Source organism: Vigna umbellata, chromosome 11, assembly GCF_029865625.1.
Source record: "Vigna umbellata cultivar VRB3 chromosome 11, Vumbellata_1.0, whole genome shotgun sequence".
NCBI classification, from domain to species: Eukaryota; Viridiplantae; Streptophyta; class Magnoliopsida; order Fabales; family Fabaceae; genus Vigna; species Vigna umbellata.
The window spans coordinates 30,428,673-30,452,420 of NC_142175.1; the positions used below are offsets into that span (position 1 = coordinate 30,428,673).

At 34.2% G+C, this 23,748-nt stretch overlaps 1 protein-coding gene across 2 annotated transcripts; it reads right to left on the bottom strand.

Annotated features, from left to right (window-relative positions):
* Positions 1 to 1,609: 1,609 nt before the first annotated feature.
* LOC124831814 (nuclear pore complex protein NUP107) lies at positions 1,610 to 23,196 on the bottom strand. 2 transcript variants are annotated; one of them, XM_088102105.1, is made up of 25 exons: positions 22,912 to 23,196; positions 21,657 to 22,015; positions 21,175 to 21,244; positions 19,280 to 19,395; positions 18,688 to 18,719; positions 18,475 to 18,600; positions 17,085 to 17,243; positions 16,233 to 16,325; positions 15,984 to 16,151; positions 15,060 to 15,155; positions 13,882 to 14,117; positions 13,749 to 13,806; positions 13,350 to 13,438; positions 12,661 to 12,792; positions 12,321 to 12,443; positions 11,390 to 11,488; positions 11,119 to 11,307; positions 10,560 to 10,734; positions 10,298 to 10,454; positions 9,967 to 10,166; positions 4,635 to 4,776; positions 2,956 to 3,116; positions 2,589 to 2,705; positions 1,971 to 2,064; positions 1,610 to 1,899 (listed from the first exon to the last, which is right to left on the bottom strand). In XM_088102105.1, the coding sequence occupies exons 1-24, from the start codon at positions 23,007 to 23,009 to the stop codon at positions 2,005 to 2,007; spliced, it is 3,255 nt and encodes a 1,084-aa protein (XP_087958231.1). In that variant the 5' UTR covers positions 23,010 to 23,196; the 3' UTR covers positions 1,610 to 1,899; positions 1,971 to 2,004. The 2 variants fall into 2 exon arrangements, with proteins under 2 accessions (XP_087958231.1, XP_047161854.1); XM_047305898.2 differs by having other exon boundaries at positions 1,610 to 2,064; positions 22,912 to 23,195.
* Between the last annotated feature and the right edge of the window lie 552 nt (positions 23,197 to 23,748).

Sequence of the window (23,748 nt, forward strand, 5' to 3'; positions counted from 1 at the left end):
TTAAAAATATTATTATAAAAAATATTTATAATCAATAATAATAACAACAATTATAATAAAGTTATAAAATTTTAAAATTATATTTTATTTCGAATTTATTATCTTTTACGAATTATCATTTTGATAACAAATTTTATTCTAATTTATATTAAAAAAATAATATTACAACAATAAAAAAAATCATCGTTAAATCTTTTCTTTACATTTTTTTACATTTTTAAGTAATTAAAATGTAATCTCAAATTTTTTTTAATTAATTATTTTTGTCTTATTTTTGTCTTATTTTAATTTTCAATATTTAATTTTTCTTTTTTTTTCTGCTTTAAACAAAACTCTCCCACAATTCGTTCTCTAAAAAGTCCAAGGAACTTCTGATATCATAAAAAAATCAATTAAAAATTAAATTTTCATCCATTTGAAGAAATAATGTTCTATTAACTTTATTGAGTAACTCTTTTTTTTTAAATAGAGGTTATTACTTATGAAAAATTTTAAAGATATTAATTTTCTTTTATTTTAATTTTCAATATTTAATTTTTCTTTTCTTTTCTTCTTAAAAAAACTCCCACAATTCATTCTCTAAAAAGTCCAAGGAACTTCTGACATCAGACATAAAAAAATCAATTAAAAATTTAATTTTCATCCATTTGATATAATAATGTTCTATTAACTTTATTTGAGTAACTTTTAAAAAAAACAAAGGTTATTATTTGTGAAAATTTTTAAAGACATTAATTTTATAATCAATTTAAAATAAAATATGCGTGATTAAATTAAAGAATAGTTTTAATCTATGTAATTAATTTAAAATTACAAGTTTTCAAAAGATCAATTAAAATCTAAATAAATTGATTTAGAAGGCATGGAGAAGAATTATTTTTTGCATGTACATAATCTTCTTTTTTTTAATCTGTCACATCAATCATATTCTATATTAATTCTCAGAAACTTTATTTTCAAATTCACTCTCACTTACTCCAAAATTAACTCAAATAAACAACAAAAAATTTACATTCAAATCCTCTTAAATTCATTCAATCACTCTCCCTCAAATCCATTCAAGTGAACAGAGACTTAGTTCTGGTTATTGAATCATTCTAAGAGAGACACAACGCTCCACCATATACAGGAGAAGCCAATTTTAGACCATCTCCACAAATCAACTCTCATTTCTCAAAGATTAATAATTTCATAATACACTTTTACATTCATTTGACATAAATTATAAATAAAATGATCAAAAAAGTATAAACTTTTGTATTATTTAAAAAAAAAATATCAAATAAATGTAAAATATTTAAGTATGTCAAAAAATCGTTACTCTTTATCATCAATGGATACATACGAAACATTCACTCACCTCTCAATCACTGTGAATAATATAATAAACAACTTGAAACAAACACAGCTAAGTTTGCAAAAGGTTTCAGTATTGTATTAGATTTGTTACAGGCTGTTTATCATCTGATGCTTTATTTCTTTTCTTCCTCCATATAAAGAGAACCATTGTTATTTTGTAAGAAACTTAATATCAATTCAAATGACCTTTTCCCCTTCTTTTTTTTCTCTTTCATGATATTAAGCAAATAAAAGACAACCAAGCAATGCGGAAAGGAGAACAATGATGATATATATAAAAAAAAAAGCCTGATTTAAATAATACAAATTATATACAAGGATCTTTTTTAACAATTTAAGAACAGGGCTAAAAGCAAAATTCCCGATACACTTTATTCAACAATTTTGCATTTCGGGGAATACCCCGAGTCTCGAACCTGAGATACTGAATAATGGTAACAGGGAAGGCATACAATAGCAGCAGGTTCGAGTTCGGCCACTTTGTGCAATCAGCACCAGACACTTTCATCCTCGCTCTTTCTTCCAAAAGCAAATTAATAACTACATAAAGAAAGTGTAAGCGTTTATAGGGCAGTTCATCCTTTAAAAATTTGTAGCTCCAGAAAAAGTACCGAACAAAGCTCTCAGCTCAAGAGGACACAGAAATCATTCCTCTGTAATTTCCATTTTGCAGATTGAGTATTCCCTCTCGAACAATAAAAACTCCTACAAGTGAAAAGAATTAAACATCCATTCAGGCTTAAATTGACAAAATAAGAACTATTTTTAGTTGCAACTAACATACCAGCTCTAATATTTTTCATGTACATATAAACCAGTGGCTCAATGACTTACATATCTAGATAGAAATATACGGAATGGAAAACTAGGTGTATGTCGTTATTACTAAGCAACTTATGGCACTTTGCGATAATGAAATTGACGAAAAGTCATTAGGTCTTTTTGAAAGAACATCTTCATAACAAGTTCTATGAGCTAGAATTCAATTTCATTTTTTTTCATACTTTTAATATCAAAATGGGCGCGTCTCAGTAACATTAAAAAAATAGCAAAAAATGACTTGTCTGTCTCCCTCAGTTACTTCTGTGCGCTACAGTATAGCCAATAATGAAAACCATATAACTAGTCTCATGACTCCGCGCAAACATAAAATAGGCTAATAGACGAAGGATGAAGTTTAAAGCATAGAGCCTAATGTTTCTTTGAGAAACACGAAACTATAATCTTGCCTGTAATTGTTGTTGACTAAACAAGTGAAGAAAGTCAGTTTCCGGACTGCCAACCAGCTCTATCAAAGTATCATGACAGTCAGGTAAGACTCCCGACCCCATTAGAGAAACAGAGACCTGTTGGTAAGACAGAAGTTGAAAATAATAAAACTCTGAAAATTCCAAAAAAATTAAAAAAAAACAAATCATTGTGAACATATTTTATTTAGAAACAATTGACTACTCAACTAATTAATGATACCCATTTGATTAATTACTCCTGAGTGATTCAACGAACTCCCATTGGAAAAATTCTCAACAGTTTTGAGTTTTTAACAGGTTACATCCACAAAAAATGTAAATATGTCAGTACAATCTGTTGACTTACTTGCATGCAACGAAGAATGACTTCTGGAAGGCAGCACCTACGACAAAGTCCTTTCACTATGTAGGTTGCCGGACACTCTAAGGTGCCATCTTTGTCAGAATACCAAGCATCCAAACGGGATATTTCCATTGTAACTCCAGCTTGAAACCGAGGAAGCTCACCTATGACAAGGAAATAAGTTAGAGGATCTTCTACCCATTTGTCCCAGGTCTCTGATTGTAACTCAAGGTTAAAAATGGTATGATCCAGTATTATATTCCATGGAAGAAACAAATATAACAATAAATTTCAAATCATAAAACACTTATACTTGAAATTTCTCTGAATGACCGCCTAATCCTAAAAGCAAGCCTATAGGTGTTTAGGCAGTTTATCCCAAGAATGGATTTTATATTTCTTACAAAACCGTTCACGGAACAGCTTCTTAGGCTTGGAACATGGAAACAAAGACCCAGTGTACCATTCTTTGAGTTAAGTCAACAGTGTAGAATGGAAGTAACAGCGAAGCCATGCTACTGATATGGACTGGCTCTTGATATAAACAAGAATAGATCAGACCAAGACATGGTTTAATAATTCTTAACAATTCCAAATTCTAGGTGTGAACTGAATTACATAAAGTCAGTTTTATTAGGACAACAAAATTTAGAAGTCACAGGAAGGGGTTCCCAACCAAAACGCTACTGTTACTTTTCAATTAAGGTTTCGGAAGAAAAAAAATCATATTTCTATGTGGTTTTAAAGTCCTAGATAATATTAAACACTATTTTTTTTCAATTATATTTTTATTAGCTATTTTACACTCTGAAGAGTTTAGAGAAACTGAAAATTGAAAGAGAAGAAGGTTCTCTTATTTGATTTTATTTTCAGAACCACTCAAAATTTTCAAGTATTGATAGTAGAGACAAAGCAGTTTTCTGTAACCTCCTGTAACAGATAAGACAGCTAGAATAACTAACTACAGCTGGCAAACGCTAATCTATTGCTTCAAATAACCATCACCCACTTATCATAAAAAACAATAAATTATAGACAAATCCAAAATTAAAACCAGACCAAATATAAGCCACCATTGTACATGTTATTAACTATTTACCCACACGCTTTGAATATTTCAATTTCAATTTCAATGCACCAATAAAAGCTATGTTTAATAAGAGAAATGATATATGAATTTGTTGAAATGTATTAAGTTTATGTTGTTTTGTGTGTGTGTACCCAACTTAAGAAGTGAGTTGTATTCTGTCATGGTATTCTATATATATATAGAATACCATAACCTTGTAAGCATATGAATGAATAAAATGTCTCAATTAGTTCTCTAACAGAATTAAAATAGGCATATTAAGAAATTGAGTTGATAATATCATATAAATAAGGATATTAACTAAATTTCTAAATTTGAGAACAATAATTACACTTAAAAAGGAATGAAGTGAATAAAAATATGAGAAATCGCAAAGCGTTAACCCAACTTTAAGATAACAACTCCACAACTGAACATCAATAGATTAATATAACTTAAATGTCTTTGCATACTTATTTGAAAAACTCCCTTAATTTACTGTATGATATCAAGATATGGGAGGGATTTTGATATCAAGATATGGGAGGGATTTTAATGACAGGTAACACCTTGTACTTCATGAAAGCTAGCCATTATTTAATAAAATTTCTACCTTTGAAACCAGAAGCCAGGATGGTGCCAAGAATACCACCATCATTGAGCTCATGTGGTTCAAGTCCATCACCAGCAATAGCTATGCAGCGAAGAACAACATCAACGCAATAACTATCCCTTGAAGATATGGAAACATTCACCTGCAAAATTAATAGTGTTAGGATATTTATCCTATTTTATCATCATTATAGTGTGTCAAGGGTTACCCTATTTATCATGATTATATTGTGTCTAGGATTACCCTATTTATCATGTACTTGTGTATCAATTTATTCTTATAAATAGAAGATTGTGAGAGAGATCAATTAAACCCTTTAGAATTATTTTACAGTTTCAATCTTAAGTTGGTATCAGAGCGGGTCGATCCCACTCTGGTTTCTGTCTCGTAATATATATTTGTCCGGCGCCACAGTTCTTCGTCGCCCGCCACCGCCCGCCGCCGGCCACCGTCCACCGCCGGCCACCGTCGTCCGTCGTCGCCGGCCACGGCTCGCTGTTGCCGGCAACTGTCGCCCATCACTGTCACAGTTTCCTTCGTCTAAACCCTTAGGGTTTTCTTGTTCCTCGCTAGTAATATTCATCTTCTTCAGAAATGGCGTCTGGCAGTACTCTTTCCTTCTCCGGAAGTCCATCAATTACCTCCGAGAAGCTAAATGGAAAAAATTATCTATCATGGTCTGCTGCCGTTGAAATGTGGTTCCTTGGCCAAGGGCATTATGACCACCTTGAGCGAGATGGAAGCCATGTGCCTATTGAAAAAGCTGATTAGTGGAAACAAGCAGATTTCTAGTTGTGCGCCCTGTTATGGCAATCAGTGGAACCCAAACTTCTTATATCTTTGAGGGCTTTCAAAACTTGTCACTCCTTTTGGAAGAAAGCCCAAAGCATTTATGCCAACGATATTCAACGTCTCTATGACACTACGAACAAGCTTGCATCTCTTAAAATGGCAGACCATGATATGGTGTCCTTCCTGGCTGAAGCTCAATCTGCTGTCGAAGAACTTAGGATGCTTTTGGAAGTAGATCCATTAGAGATATCAAAAAGAAACTAGACAAATTTTACATGGTGTTGATCCTTCGTGCCCTACATCCCGATTTTTATCATCTCAGAGATCAACTTCTAACTAGTCATGAGGTCCCCTCTATGGAAACATTGACCACTCGCCTTCTGCGTCCCGGTACCTCAAACTAAAGAAACGCATGAACTAGTGGAACCATCTGTCATGGTTGCCACACGAGGAAGAGGAGGACGTGGCACTAGAGGAGGAGGACGAGAAGGTCGGGGACGTCGTCAATGCACATACTGTAAAAGGATGGGTCATACTCAAGAGAATTGCTACTCCTTACATGGCTTTCCTTCCAAAACCGCCAATATTTTGAAGACTGAAACTTCCACTTCTATGTTTTCTGAGGATGAATATCAAGAGTATTTAAGGTTAAAGTCTAACCGCTTGGCACAACCATCTCAATCTCCCAATACATCAACAACCTACGTTTCTCAATCTATGGAAGGTCAAAATTCATGGGTAATTGACTCAGGTGCTTCTGATCACATTTCTGGTAATACCTCTTTGTTCTCATCTATTTCCTTTTGAGAAAAACCTCATTTCATAACCCTTGCAAATGGATCTAAAACTTCTTCCAAAGGAGTCGGTCATGTTTCTTTGTCTCCCTCCCTCAATCTCAACTCAGTCCTTTTTGTCCCTAATTGTCCTTTTAATTTAATTTCCCTAAGCCAGTTGACTAAAATGTTAAATTGTTCAATAACCTTTGATCATAAATCTTTTGTTATACAGGAGCGTGGTTCGGGGAGACAGATTGGAGAAGGATATGAAGCTGGCGAATTATACCATTTTGGATCTCGTCCAAGGGTGTCCTGTGTTGTTGCTCCTAATCCTAAAGTGCTACATGATCGACTTGGCCATCCTCATTTGTCCAAATTAAAAAAGATGTGTCCTGAACTTAGTGGTCTCCAAACCTTAGAATGTGAGTCATGTCATTTAGGAAAACATGTTAGATCTTCCTTTCCTAAAAGGTCTTAATCAATATGTAATTCTAGTTTTTCCATCATCCATTCTGATATATGGGGACCTAGTCGTATCTCCTCCTTTGGTTTTAGATATTTTGTTACCTTTATTGATGAATATTCAAGATGGACTTGGGTTTATCTTATGAAAAATCGTTCTGAATTGTTAGCTATCTTTACATCCATTTTGAATGAAATCAAGAATCAATTTGGTCAAGTAATCAAAATATTAAGAAGTGATAATGCAAAAGAGTATTTCTCATCCTCCTTTTCTTCCATCTTGAGTTCTCATGGTATCTTACATCAGTCTAATTGTCCTCATACACCACAGCAAAATGGTATAGCAGAACGAAAAAATAGACACTTGGTTGAAACTACTCGTACCCTTTTGCTTGGTGCCCATATTCCTGTCCATCACGGGGGATGCCATCTTAACTGCATGTTATCTTATTAATAGGATGCCCTCCTCCTCTCTTGATAATAAAGTCCCTTTCTCCATTTTGTTTCCTAATGATCCTCTCTTTCATACATCTCCCCGAGTGTTTGGTTGTGTATGTTTTGTTTATGACATGTCTCCAGGTCTAGACAAACTCTCCGCTCGCGTTCTCAAATGTGTCTTCTTAGGCTATTCTCAACTTCAAAAAGGATATCGGTGTTACTCTCCTGAAACTAAGAAGTATTACATGTCTGCCATTGTCACATTCTTTGAACAGACTCCTTACTTCTCTCCATCTGTTCAGGATGTTTCTATCCTCCAGCAGGTCCTTCCTATTCCAATGGCTGAGTCAAATAGCTCCACTGTCTCTGTCATTCCAAGTCTTGATCACAATCCTTCTACACCTATTTCTCCACATACTGAGATCATCCCACACAGGGCCTCAATGGATAGTCCACCTCCCCAAGACAATGGTGAATCTCCTACTTCAGATTCTTCTCCCTCGTCACCTCCTCCCACGCCTCCTGGTGCAAATGATTCAGCATGGCCTATTGCCCTCAGAAAAGGTACTTGTTCCACTCGAAACCCTCATCCCATTTATAATTTTCTAAGCTATCATCGATTGTCGCCCTCCTATTTTTCTCTTTTATCCTCAGTGTCCTCTGTTGTTATACCCAAGAATGTGAAAGAAGCACTTGATCATCCTAGATGGCGACAAGCTATGATTGCAGAAATACAGGCTCTTGACCACAGTAATACTTGGGAGTTGGTGCCCCTTCCCCCAGGAAAAAAAGGCGGTTGGTTGCCGATGGGTGTATGCAGTTAAAGTTGGCCCTGATGGTGAAATTGATCGACTCAAAGCTCGACTTGTTGCAAAAGGTTACACTCAGGTTTAAGGTCTTGATTATTGTGACACTTTCTCTCCTGTAGCCAAGATGACTATTATTCGTCTCTTCTTTGCCATGGCAGCCATTCGTCACTTTGGATATCAAGAATGCCTTCCTACATGGTGATCTTGAGGAAGAAGTTTATATGGAGCAACCTCCTGGGTTTGTTGCTCAAGGGGAGTCTGGTATGGTATGCAAATTGATCGATCTCTATATGGCCTCAAGCAATCCCCACGTGCTTGGTTTGGAAAGTTTAGCTCCATTGTTCAAAAATTTGGGCTAAAACGCAGTGAAGCAAACCATTCAGTTTTTTGTTGTCATTCTTCTCTCGGGAAATGTGTTTATTTAATAGTATATGTTGATGATATTGTCATTACAGGAAATGATGTTGTTGGAATATCTCAACTAAAAGAGTACTTGTGTAGACATTTTCAAACCAAGGATCTTGGAAATCTCAAATACTTCTTAGGCATTGAAGTAGCGCAATCAAAAGATGGAGTTGTAATCTCCCAAAGGAAGTATGCTCTTGATATATTACAAGAAACAGGCATGATTGATTGTAGACCGGTAGACAGTCCCATGGACCCAAACCAGAAATTAAGGACAGAAGAAGGTGAATTATTCTCCGATCCAGAGAGGTATAGGAGGCTAGTTGGAAAACTGATTTATCTCACTATTACAAGGCCAGATCTATCCTTTGCAGTTGGAGTGGTTAGTCAGTTCATGCAGGCTCCATGTGTTGACCATTGGAATGCTCTCATTCGCATTCTAAGGTATGTAAAGAAGGCTCTCGGGCAAGGATTGTTATATGAAATAAAGGAAGCATTCAGGTCTCTGGGTATTGTGATGCAGATTGGGCAGGTTCACCTATTAATAGACGGTATACTACAGGATATTGTGTTTTTCTGGGAGGAAACATTATTTCATGGAAAAGTAAGAAACAGAATGTAGTAGCTCGATTAACCGCGGAAGCCGAGTATAGGGCAATGACATCACTAACATGTGAACTTATATGGGTGAAACAATTCCTTCAAGAGGTTAAATTTTGTGACATCCATACTATGAAGATGTATTGCGACAATCAAGCTGCTCTCCACATTGCATCAAATACAATGTTTCACGAGAGGACTAAACATATAGAAATTGATTGTCATTTTGTTCGTGAAAAGTTGTTGACCAAAGAAATATGTACTGAGTTTATTGGGTCAAACGATCAACTAGCAGATGTATTGACCAAGTCATTAAGGGGTCCTTGGATTGAGTTTATTTATTCCAAGCTTGGTACATACAATTTGTATGCTCCAGCTTGAGGGGGAGTGTTAGGATATTTATCCTATTTTATCATCATTAGTGTGTCAAGGGTTACCATATTTATCATGATTATATTGTGTCTAGGATTACCCTATTTATCATGATTATATTGTGTCTAGGGTTACCCTATTTATCATGTACTTGTGTATCAATTTATTCTTATAAATAGAAGATTGTGAGAGGGATCAATTAAGCCCTCTAGAATTATTTTACAGTTTCAATCTTAAGTAATAGATCGTAAACATAGAAAAGCCAGTCAATATAACAGTTATCCAAGAGAACAATGGAAGCTTGATAACGCCAGTCCATACAACAGTTATCATTGCAAGGTACACCATTCACCAATTAGACACATACTAAGCAAATTTAATTTTTGTATCCAAGAAAATCTTTGAATTAAATGATTTACTCTTAAGTATTTATTTTCTGCTCTTGAAACAAGCATTTACTTTTAAATTATAGGGCTCATTACACATCTTAAATCATATATGTACCTACTTAAAGATTCCCAGAAAATACAGGGGCAAAGCATGTAACTTGTCTTTTGAAATAAATGGTTCAAGAAACAACGGTATATTTGTTGACTTAAGCATTCAAACAGGAATAAATGGTTCAAGAAACAACAGTATATTTCCTGGCTTAAGCTGTCAATGGTTGAAAAAACATACCATTAATTGTCGATTTAAGACGACCTCATCACCAGCTGAAGAGTAGAGAGCACTCGTAAGTGTAGTACAAACAGTAGCATCTGGACACAAACACTCTCCAGATGGCAGGCAGAGCATTGCTGTTGCATGAAGTTCAAGGAAAACTGGTTCAACTGATTCATACATACGATCAGTTGAAACCAACCAAGGTGTTTCTTTTCCTACATAAAGGGCAATTACAAGTCTATTAAAATGTCAATGTACTAAATAATTTTAAAACAGGAACAGAACTTTCACAATCAATATATTGCTAAAATATCAGATTTTTTAACAAGGTTGTGAACTAACTCACTTTGAAGGAGTGAAAGGGATGCATTCAGTGTTTCCTTGGCAGCTGAAATGGACCTTTCCTTTTCCTCCAGTGATAGTTCAGTGACAGGAACCTCTGCATTCTCCACTTCAATTTTAAGCCAATTCCGGTAGGTTGCATCACAAGAGTAATACTCACGCTAGTTGAATGCAGGAAAAATTTAAATGTTAAGTGCTACAGTCAAGTCAGAAATTATGGGATTGACGTTCCAAAACTTAAACTATGAAAGCTTAGTTCAGCATACCCAGTCTTGGAACTCCCTCAGGTCCTCAAAAACATTATAATCCTCAGAGGTCTCAAGAGTTTCAGCAAGCTGTTTTAAGGGTTCAGCAAGAAAGCCAAGTACTGTGTGGGCACCTATCGGCATTGCTGGCACTCTCCACATAGAAATCAAAGCAAACTCCCTGAAGAGTATGTTGCTACAGAGGGACGAAAAGGGTTGCAAAATTCAGATGGAGGGGTAAAACTAAATTGCAGAGCAAATAATGCGGGAAAGGATTAAAAATGCTATGACATACAAGTTATATACAAAAACAGCCGACAGGAGGACAGGAAAGATCAGATTCTTTTAATAAATCTTGAAACTTAACATAATACAAAGGCATTATTCTCACTAGGTGGGTTCAAGTGTTAAGTACAAAATAAGAATTGGCACAAGATATTGCTAACATCTTTTTAGAAACTGGAGGTGAAAGATCAAACATCAATCACAAGTTTCACTAATTTCAATTGCTTAACTTTCACAAATGCAGTTTGTCAGAAAAATCTCATATGATGAGACATTTAGTAGATGCATTATTTACCTATGAACCAGTGCTCGAAGAAGAAGCTTTTTACTGACATCTTTGACATTTGTAATTGTTGATGGTGGTGTAAAGCAAAGCCATTTGATAACTTTAGCTTTCTGAAGACTCTGCAGTCTGTGTTGTTCTGCAACATCTGACAAGTTATCGTATTTGCCAACCTTGATCTCTCGGGATCTCAATAAAATTCTGTTCCAAATGAATATATTATGAAAAGGAATAGCTTCCTATGTACATAAAAGATTAGATTCTACACCAACAGCTTACATACCTCTCAATAATGTCTTCAAAATTTCCCTTGGAATCATCCAGAGAAGAAAATGGTAAATATTCCATAGCAGAAAGGAATATCTTGTATTTGACATGTACACTGTTTAATTAAAATATACATCGTAGTTGTTAGGAACCAACAAGGAAATAGTGGGGAAAAACAATTTTAATGCTTGACTGAAAATTAACTTAAAAAGGAGAAAGATCTTTGCTCTAATACAAAAGATTCCTCTAACACAATTGCTCGCTTGCTTAGTTCACTTAACACAATTCCCTGAATAACCTCCCTCCCAAATTTCCCCCTATTTGTTTATCTAGCTAACCAACTATTAGCCAAGACTAACTACTTCACCCCTACATTCTTCCAAGCATGTTAACTTTCTTCCTTCATAGAATATTAGGATTACAAACATTTTACAGGCACAATTGATTACTGGTGTTCGGTGTATTTGGATTGTGATGTACTTATTCAGCAATTTTTTTCCTCACCTCTTTTATGTTACAGGCTTGTTTCAATAGTCGTATCGAGGTTACAACTCACGGCTTTATTTAAGTGGTTTCATTTAAGTATGATGAAAAGGACAGGTTTGCGTTTTGACTAAATGTTCTTCACTGTTGCTTTTTTCTGCTTTAGAAAAATATCTTCAACCCTCTTTCTTTGTACTTCTTTTCCCTTCTAATGAACCCTTTGTCTACAATTACTTCAAAAAATAGATAAATATGATGTCTAAAATCATGAATGTCCATACTTGCCAGTTATCAACTTTCATGTTCAGTTGACAGAATCACCATGAAGCATATAAGAACATATATTATAATACAACCACATCAACAAAAAAAGAAGTTAGATTAACAACAGACATGGTGACATGATTAATGCAAAAAAGAAAAATAAAACACAGAATGGGTAACAAGGAATGAGTCCAAATTACCTGCTGTGCAGCCTAAGCTCCATCATGTGTACAAAGAGATCAATGCAACGGTGACATGCAAGCTGAGAAGCATATATTCCCACCAACTCTTCATGCTCCTTTGAAAAGAGAAATAGGGCATACCTAATGTTTTTCCATTCCAATAAATGAATATAGCAAAGCAAATTTTCACTCAACACAATGTTTTCCTGCTTCAATTATACTTAAAACTATGTTTAAAGTCACCGACCAGGAAGTCATGCAACAAGCAGGAACGCTAAGGTAATGTCTAAATATGGCCATCTTCCATCTAATATTATTTGAGAGAAAAAGGGCAGAAAGATTACACAAAATTACTTACAAGTGCAAAATATTATCACCAACACTTAGAATCTTGTCCTTGAAGGTGTCCTTCATTTCCTCAGCTAATAAATATCGAAGCACAAGAACCAGATGTGCACCAAATCGTATCATTTGAGGATCTCCACACGGCCTGTGAGAGTGCATAAAATCTTTTGGTCAACAGTATCCCCATTAACATATTTACAGTTTATAAAATAAACTACCCTTACGCAGGCCCATCCTGCTGGGGCCCAACTACTTCCTCCTAAAATACACTTGCTCAATCACAGGTCTGCCATCGGCAGTGTAATTTCATAGGCTCCTGTAAGATGGCAGTATGAATTGGGTTTTCCAAGGCAGCTCGTTGTGGTTGCTTTGGACACTGCGAAATGGCATTGTCCAACAGCAGACCCATGCTTTGTCGTGAGGAAGAAGCCTCAGGTCAGTGTGATCCAACCCAGGGGTAGTGTATCAAATGAAAAACAGATACTAAAACGACAATGTATATGGGTACAGAAGAATTCAAAGATGCAGATGGTAATCTATTAATGAGATAAACTGCAGTAATGAAAGCATGATCTCAATATTTCAGAGGTACGGAGGCTTGGCTGAGAAGAATGGCAAAGCGTAAGATTGTAGGGAAGTCTATTAGTTTTTCCCATACACCAAGCAGAACAAGATGGCATGAAGAGCAGTAATAACACTTACCTAAATACATTCTGATTATCTTCAGTAGGAGCTATCCATGACCATATAAGGTCTAGTACCCGTGGTATGTCCCCTAGCATTAAAGTCATCTGTGAAGCAATATACCCTCAGGACATCAGTAAAGAAAAATATACAGTAAGTTAAAGAGAATTAAAAAAGTAAAATTGTTCTGTCTGCACTATCGAGTTTCTTCAATGTAATTAAAATTAAAAAGAAAGCTAAAGATCATCCTTTGTGTAAAAGGCTCTATATCTTCTAATCAGCAGCCACAGATTTACATATAGTTGGAATTAGAAAACCAAAGTTTGCATTCCCCTTATTTCCTTTTCTTATGATAGTGGAAATGATATAAAATTATAAAATGTTTCAATATGAAAGTTTAAAAAATGGAAAAAATACCTGAATTTGACGCTGTTGCTCCTTGCATTGTCTAGTAACAGACTCATGGATCATTTCCCTAGAACGGAAAAAGAACCAATTGTAACATATAACCATAACAAAGATTACAAAGCAAAAGGAATTACACAACTACCCAGAATGAAGTTTTTGAAGAAGAGATGAGAGCTGTCGAGGTTGTTGATTCAAAACTTGAATTGGCCAATTTTCAGGTCCATTAGAAGGCTCAAAAGAACCATCGGCACGTCCAGGGCTTCCATCAATTACATCTCCAAATGTTCTAAGTTGATCAACTCCGCCTGGCTGTGAGCGAGTGATTTCCAAGTCCACTTGCACATCTAGCCAAGACTTTGCCATTGCCCAGCATGCTGACTGCAACGTTAGGTGCCACACTGTAAATAAGGCTTCCAACAATGATAGTACAATGGAAAAAACTAATAAACAAAACAGTTCTTCAGATTCAGATGGGAGTGAAACACATTAGAATTAGAATCTATAATTCAAGGATTAACTATGTCTACCATGTAGACATATTTCACTCAAACCGTTTTAAAGGTGAAGTTTACAATTACATACTATATATTCTGCACTTAGTCTTTTCTTGACAGGGTTTCAAAAGAGATCACATCCTCATGTGTGTTGCATATTATTTGTTGTTGAGTTCATGTAACTGTTGAATTTCAAGAATAATAAAACAATTCATCTCAAGTTGGTTGGATTGAACTAGATGTAGACCAATGAGAATCAAATCAGTCTAAATTTTGTGTTCCTGCTTGTCCCTCATCTTCCTCAAATTTTTATTGGAACATTATGACTATCAAGACTGCTCCTCAAAACAGTCATCAAGTGATTTAAGGAATATTTGTTAGAAGAGGCTCTTGTTAGAACACTTTTGTAAGAATTCACCACCTCTCATGATTATTGTCCAGTACCTCTTATTCTTTCAAACATGTCTTCAAATTTAGAATATACTGCTTGTTTAGCATTTATATGTGTTATATGTCTTTTCTCTATCGGATTTGCAACAGTAGCATCCCACTTTCTACTATCCTACTAAAGCATCTTAGGGTTCAATTACTACATACCACTATATGGGGTTGACAACTACGTTAAAGCACTAAACACCAGTTTAATGAACTGTTACAGCTAAGTAGCTCGTTTTCAGTCCCATGACGATGTCTTTGCATGCCAGTATGCTCCTAGAATGCATATTCTCCATATCTATGGATGAAAGAACAAAAAACTTCCAAAACAATTTTAAGAGAGAGAGAGAGAGAGAGAGAGAGAGAGAGAGAGAGAGAGAGAGAGAGAGACCTCCCAGTCATTGCAGAGTGGAAGCATCCGTTTAAGGTTGCTACACTGGGCTGCATATACAGCTGCTTCACATTTCCCTCCTTGCTCTGCTATTTTCTGGAAAACAAAAGTGCAATTAGGAGGTTTTCATTTTCAATGAACGAAAAATAGTTTGAAAATGTCTTAAAATCAAATAACTTCATGAACTGGTAAAAAGAACCTAAAATCTAAAAAGTTGACAGCACGGAAAAAAAGCGTGAAAAAAGGGAGGGAAGAAAGTTTATTTTGAAGATATTTTATACACTCGTATGCCATTCATTGCCAAAAAGTTATTGTACAACAAAGGATTGTTTGGCTACATATTCAGCGTGATTTAATAATATCCCCTAAAACCAGCCAGGCTGTCATTAACTACGGGATCTATATTTTTTTTTAATTTTGAAATCAGTATCCAAAGTATAATTTTTTATTATTATTGAATGTCCACGGTCTATTTCTAAGCAAAATTACAAAACTCAATTCATATACTTTAAGTAAAAAGTATTTTTGTTTTTTAATAAAAAAGGTAAAAGTAATTTTATAAAAAAAATAATTATTGTCCTGTCCAATGTTTCTATAATCATCATAATAAAATATCATCCTATTATCTCATACAATACATTACCTTCTAAAATGATGCATCAAATGCTATATAGAATTAAAGGATATCATACTCTATCAATAAGGCCTTATGATGTCATGAAATTCCAATCAGGTCCTACGAACTTTTTAGGAAAAGATATACAAGATTTACCTAAGAGAGCACATTAGGCATAACAAATTCTATTTTCAATAATCAAACTTTTAAGAGAAAATCTGGGGAGGAAAGTATCAAAACACAGGTAGCACAAACATCAATAAAAAAACAAAGAAGATTGTTTCATCAGTGCAAACACAGAACCCTACCTCTGATGCACAATATGAAGCCCATTTCCAAAGATGCCACTGATGACCAATACCACTTTCAAATTCAACAGCTTGCAAAGTTCTATTTTTACCATTCTTGACCAGAACTTCAACAGAAGGAAACTGGTTCAAGCCTCCAAATGGGTAAAGAGAAGAAGCTCTCCATGGCTGCCAAAATAACAAGATGCTAATATGTGAAGCATAGACTAACGAAGTCCATAAACTTATCAGGGTAAAAGTTATGGTTACCTGTCCAGCAGACCGGCAAAGTCCACAAGCCTCTTCTAGCCTTCCAGCCCTTAAAAGAGTCCACACATCTTCTAGAAGAGATTCATCTTGTTTCTATATCAAAACAAACAAAACATCATTGGCATACTACATTGTGAACTAACCAACTAGGAGAGTGCACACACCCTCACTATTCTATGTCATCATCAATAATTAGGAAATTACAACCTATAAAAGTATAAAACAGAATATTCTATCATAAGGAAATGGCATGTGCCACAAGCACCGAATGTCACATGCCACTATAATAACACCATCACCATAAATTTGACGGAAGGGTTTACTTTGACTCACCTTTTAAACTAGGAACTTTCAAAATATTGGGACGCATTGAAAAAATCAACATAACAAACCAAAAAAGCTATTAAACATATATATATATGTGTGTGTGTGTACACACACACATCTGCTAAGTACAACAACTCAGTGAATTTTATCATTCAAAATCAAGTTTGAATCAAGAGCATTGTTATCAGACCACCACTGTCTGTTCACCACAGCATAACTAAATGAACAAATTAAAAATCCATGTACTACCAATTATTGCAATATAACAGATACTACCCGAACCTAGCACTAGTTTGCTAAGTTTTAAGTACTCAGTACAGTTATCAAAAATATGGAATGCATATTGCTTAAGAAAGATAATTTGTTTATGAACCAACAATGAGCATAAGAGCAATTAAATTTCAGTAGGAACGGTCAAAAGCTAATAACATACAAGACAAATAAATTAGCATATCCATTAATATAGATCATAGACACAACCAAATTAAAGGTGCAAAAGAATTGCAAGCAGCGATTGTCCAATACCTTGTCATCAGGTAAAAGATTAGCATTTTCACGAGTTGGGGCATCAAAGTCCAAGTGATGAACAACATTCATGTCAAGAGTTCCTTTCTTCAGGTAACGCTGAGTATGATGCCAAACTCCACAGTTAGGGAGATAACTACCCACATGAGATCCACGCACCTGCATGAATATAGGAAGAATCCAAAACAGTTAATGTTTAATCAAACAATGATATTTATGCAAATAAAGTAAAACAATATAAACTATTAAATAGAGATAGTTGACTTTCACTTGAAAGGTGGACTTCCAACAAAGCTACAAACTAACAGTGTATCAAAAGGTGGTTTTTGTCATATACCTAATAAAAAAACAAAAATGATTTCCAATTCTATACTAACCATAAGTTGAGCCATGATTAATTTTTTTTTCTTTTTGACAATAAGTACTGTCTGCCATATCATTGAACATTTAGTTTAATTAACAATAGTGAGCCAATGATAACTCTTAGAAAGTGTGGATTTTAGACATAACTAAAACTCACGAAAGGTTTACCTACTTATGTACTATAATTTGGTCATATATCTAATCAATGTTGGATCTTCAACGCATTCTACCGTGTCAAGAACTGAACATCTCACATGAAAATAAATATTTATGGATTGTCTGGTAGCAACGTAATAACATCTAAACATTTATGGATTGTCCACACAATATGACTAACAAACCTTGCTAAAATAGGTCCTAATAACATCTAAGAAAGTGTAAGTTTTAGGCCTAACTCAACCTCACAAAATCAATTGATAAGTGAAATTTGAATCCACTTGTGTATTATAATCTAACTATATCCCAGAATCTCCAAAATTACTCTAACAATCATAGTTTATGAACAGTTGTATTTCTTCACAAATACAGGGAAGCAAAGTTTTATTTATGGGGACGTGTGTTATTTAACTAATAATTCTTTAGTGCATTTGCATGAAGTGGAATACTTGCATTTTCAAGGGTTTCACTATCCAATCAGGTGAACACATAGTTTCTTGACATAATAATATCGTCACCTCTCCCAAATTATCCTTCCTTGTTCACTACCTAACTTTTTTTTTTATCAAAAATAGCATCATACATTACTATGGATGATCACATTTTTATAAATAGGAATCATTTAAAAAAGTACAAGAGTTCAATTTTGATACAACATTATAGTAAAAATATCTGTTGACCAATAAGAAATTAACAATACATATGGTTTTTTAAAATAATCATCACAAAAGTCAAGAATTTCCAATTATATGATAGTCCATGATTACATGATAGTGTAAAAAAAATTTCGTTGTTAGTGTGTCCAACTAAATGGAAAATAAAAATATTAGTGAAAAATGCAAAATTCCATGCAGAAATATCCAAAAGCTACCTTCGCTTCCAAGTCAAGTGCTTTAGAAGCTAAACCTTCTAACCACTGGACTATGCGAAGGCATAATTGAGCTGTATGATCCTCCACAACAAACTCACAAGCCACCACATGTGAGGTTCCCGACACCTGTGATAAGTTAGCAGATTTCAATAAGCCCATTCCTAGATTGTTTCGTTTAGGCGGTTAAATAAAGTAGAATCACACAAGTATTACCAGTATTTGATCTTTAGATAGTTCTTCAGTCACTGAAATATAAACAAACTATAAGAAAAAAGAAAAAAAAACAAAGAAAAAAGGCCGCTATTAACATGTGGGAGAATGAACTATAGCGGTAGAGCCACTCAATTTCACGTCTCTCCTATAACAATATAGCAAGTATTTGAAGGAACTCACAGACTATTTATATATATATATATATATATATATATATATATATATATATATATATATATGGGTGGAATTATTTCCTTTGGAGAAAACTTTGGAATTCTTTATCTAGTTCATAGTGAGCTAGTGATAAATAGAATAGGCTCTCTCCCAAAATGCAAATTATATCACAGATTGAGATGAAGATATCATTAAATACCACATTGAGTTTTCCTTATATTTTAAATTCAAAATTATCATAATCAAATGCAAAGCCTAATCATTGAACGAGTTGATTCAGACAAAAAGAAGAACGTCAGTGAATGAACTAACTAATATAAGGAAATAGATTTGAATAACCAAAAGTGAAAACACAATATAAGTTAGAGACACAATAGATACTTAAAATCCCAAAAATATATGGGTTGAAATATATTTCCTTTCCCATAGAGGAACCACAAGAGAGACCATGTTGCCGCCTCGTCAAGTAAAAGTTGAGCCTTCTGCCTCATCAACTTGTCTTCAACAACACGATGCCTTACATTCAAACCATACCTACAATAAAAAGGCCACAATAATATTATAACCAAAGTTGTTTTGCAATTAACAAGTACTCGTACTATACTTCTCTGGTCTATACACTATTCAGTATAGTTTAAAAGTTCGATTTAATTCTCATTTTTCATTCATATTTCTTAATAATTGAACTTTAAGTTTAACTCACCCTTACAAAACCAGCTTATAAATCTGCTCATATTATAATTTAGTCATATATCTAGTCAAAATGGGATTTCCAACACTTTCTGCTACGAGAATCAACATTGTGAGCATGAGACTAAATATTTGTGGGTAATAAAATAGCATATAAAATGATAAATTTTGCCGAGATAGGTTTTGATATTATCTTAGAAAGTGAACTTTAAAACCTAGTCAAACCTCACAAAACTGGCTTGTAAGCTAAGGATAACACCTAATTATATACTATAATTTGATCATATCTCAAGTTGATATGGAATTTCCAACAATATTTGTATTTAAAAATTCATTGGGGAAAGAAAGAGAAACACATTCAGAGTGAAAATAAGAGTCCTTCTAAAACAGCCGAGACAGCTAACCAGAGAGGCATGCATCAATTACAACAAACCTCCTCATTAATAAGTAAATAATGAGTTTACACTTCAACTTAACAAAAACAAAAAAATCCAATATTACTGAATATCATCCATGTTTTCAAATACAGCTACAAAATAGAATCAACAATACCTCTAATACGCGAGTAATAACAGTTAATATCCTAGTTTCTGGAAGCAACATATTTCTATATCTATACCCTATGTTCATCTCAAATTTACAAACAGAAAAAATTCCAATCTTGCAAAGGAACAATGGTAACTTTATGCATAGAAAAATATTTTTCTTATTTAAACATCTCCCAAAAATATTCAGTTATATGACAGATTAAAATGTGATCTTTTAGGAAGAAAAATGTCCAATATGTGCACATTGTGCAAGGCTATCAATGGTGGAATATGGCAGAAGGACAAATTTTCAACTAATAAGCATGTCATTATGGCCTATGGCACAGCGGTACTGGGCCTCTCTTCACAAATTACCTATAGTAGAGGGGTTGAAAAACACTTTGTTATAGCACTATGGTCGCACCCCATAAAAGTTATTTAACAACATTAAGTTCATAGTATATTCATAGTTTTTTTATTATGTCTATATACTAAAAATGTCACAATTTACAGTAATAAGTTGGCAGCATCATAAAACAAAATACGTAAAGATAGATACCGCAAAACAGTTCCTAACCAGTCCAAGACATCATCAGGAAGTAAAAACTAACATAATTCCTAAATTATATATATATATATATATATATATATATATATATATATATATATATATATATATATATAAGCAAGCATGTAGAACACTACTAAAATAGAGGAAGATGGGCAAAGAGATGGAGGGCAGGAAATCTTAAAACCTTCAACTAAACAACAAAAACAACCAAATCCAACAATAGAATACCACCAAAAAGAGCTCTCTAGTTTCTCTACAAATTCAATTAAAAACAAATCTTGAACGAATATGCATAGATTCTCAAGAGAACCACAGTAAACAAACTAACCATAATAAATAAATAAATAAGAAAAAAAAAAGTATAGAACAATGTAAAATGAAAAAAGAATGACGTCCTTCCATCGATCCCCAAGATAACAAGAACACATGTCAGAGCCTTATATAAAAATTAAGTAAAAATATCTTGAGTGTTTGTGATATACAACTTCATATGCAAATATTTATGTTGTCTAGTAGCAAACAAACCTTATAGACTCTGAAACATTTCGACATGCATTCTCGACTCTCAGTATCAAATCAGCAATAGGCATCAGTCCTGTAAAAAAAATACAATAAAAATTACACGATTTCTTTCTACTTTTTTTGGTATAGAATGATGACAAAAAAATTGCATTTGCATCAACAAGATCCATTCTTCTCCTGAGAGAAATGGGAGCAACTAAAATGCCCAGGAAATAAACAGACAAGCTTACTTTTACTTTGTTAATAATACAGAGTTTAAATTATAACAGAGAAAGAAATAGTGTTCATCTTATAATATCAGCCATTATGCTCCAGCAGATTCCAAACAAATAAGAGCAAAAGATAAGAAAAAGGCTCCCTTATTTGCAATTTCAAGCTTCAAATCGATAATTTTGTATCCACATTTACAGAATGAGAAAATGAAGATGAATGAAATAACTTTTTCCGGGTACTAGGGTACATAAATAAAAACATACTTGCATTACCTTGTAACGAAGAATCAAGCAGAGATGCAAACAAAGTAAATATTGTGTCCGCACCATCTCCCAATGTGTCACCCTCTGTCTTACAAGCCTTTAATGAGTAGCGAACAGAATCAAAACCAGCATCCATACCAGGGACACCAGGAACGCCAGTGGACAACCTCCTCCTAGTGGAATATGGTGTCTTCTCTTCCAAGTATTCAGCATCATAACTCTCAACCTCTTGTTTAATATTTTCAAGAACAAGTGCTGCATTAGTAGGACTATGGATGCTTTTGCCATCATATAACAACCCAGTTTCACTCAACTTGGAAGCCGAGTTGTCCAGTGGGATTGAAGCACCTGAAGTTGAGTGCCTCTTCCTGCAAAATTGCATTATAAAAAATTGACACAAGTTTACAGAATACTATTAAAATCCAAGCAGGACAACATTTTGCAGCTACAGAAGACGTAAAGATGAAGCAATAGATCAAATCACGATGTTCTCTCAGTGTTTTAAAGGGTGGTCAGCCCCAAAGGAGCTGTAGTTGAATAGCCACTACTTTGAGAAAAAAAATCATATAGTTTATATAATGCATTCTATATTCCAAAAAACATTCGGTGGTTCCATATAACATCTAACACACCAACCCTCCACAATACACAAAATGCAGTTCGATAACTCAAAAGATGAAACCACGACAAATGTAGGCGAATTTAACAACTCAAGAAACTATTAGAGCGTCATTATAAGCTTTCCTCCAGTCAATCCTTCAACACTAACCTCACTGTTTGGCTTTCCCAATGTTTGGACAAACTTGTCTATAGGCTAAAATTAGTCTATCAACAAGTTTAAATGCAAAACTTTAGAAAAAGTTTGATGAGAGAGCTACATATTACTGTACGCATAACGAATTTTAACTTATGGAGAAGTACATTTCCTTTTTTTTCCCTTTCTCTCCTAGAAGTCGTTACAAAGAAACTTGCCCAGAAAAACCCAAAATAATTAAAATTATATCAAGTGTTCAGATTCGAAAAAACTTTCGACACGAACTGTTGCTTTGAACATTTTGCCCCTTTTTTTTCTAACTGAAAAACTCAACCTAAACCTGCTCGATTGGTGAGAGGCATAAACCCTAATTGCACAAAACCCCGGCGCCTCCGAAGTAAAAGTAAAACATACGGCAATTTGTTTAAATGTGATAAACGAAGATTGAAGTTAAGAATTCGTTAATCAGAGAGTGACACTGGTTTGAATCGAGAGAATGAAATACGATACCCATATCTGCGGAACTGTTGTCGCGAAGAGAGATTCTGAGGGTCGAAGAAACTATCACCGGGATTCGGAGAAGTGTCCATCGCCATTTCTTCTTCCATTGGAAATTAAGAATTTGAGGTGACTCAGTGAGTGAGTGAGTGAGCTTAAACCCTCACTCAGCGCGGGAAGGTAATGGTGAGGTTTGGCTAAAACCCTTCTTCGTTTACGTTGCGTCTCGTGGATTCAAGTCGCGTCAACTTCACCCTCACACTCTTCGTTCACATTCACGCGCCAATGTTTTTAAAGACTAAACCAAATTTAGCCCTCATTTCGCGAATGTAACATGTATAGGTTTTAAGATTAAATTTATTAATTATTGTTATTTACTTCGCTCTATGAAATTCTGTAAAACTCGTCCTTTGCATATAGTTCATAACTAGGTTTTTATAATTATTTCTTGCCTTGGCTTGATATTTCTTTATTTTATGTAGTTAATAAGAGTGATAAGAAATTGAAAAAATGTCCCTTTTATACATTTTTTCTATGATTAATTACCATTACTTGTAAGCTAGGAAAATTAATATTACGAAATATTAAACCGATTAAAATGGAAAATTAATATTACCGAAAATTAAACCAATTAAAATGGATATTTTAAGAATAAAATTGTAACCGAAGACAGATTCAAAAACAAATAATATTAAGGATAATTGATTATGAAAAGATGAACATTCACTGATGCCCAAATTAATAAAATAATTTGAGTCAACATAGCTTCTGTGTGGGAGTTTTTTTTTCCACACCTTCAAGTTTTCTTATTTTAAAATTTATCTTATTTTATACTTGATCTATATGTTT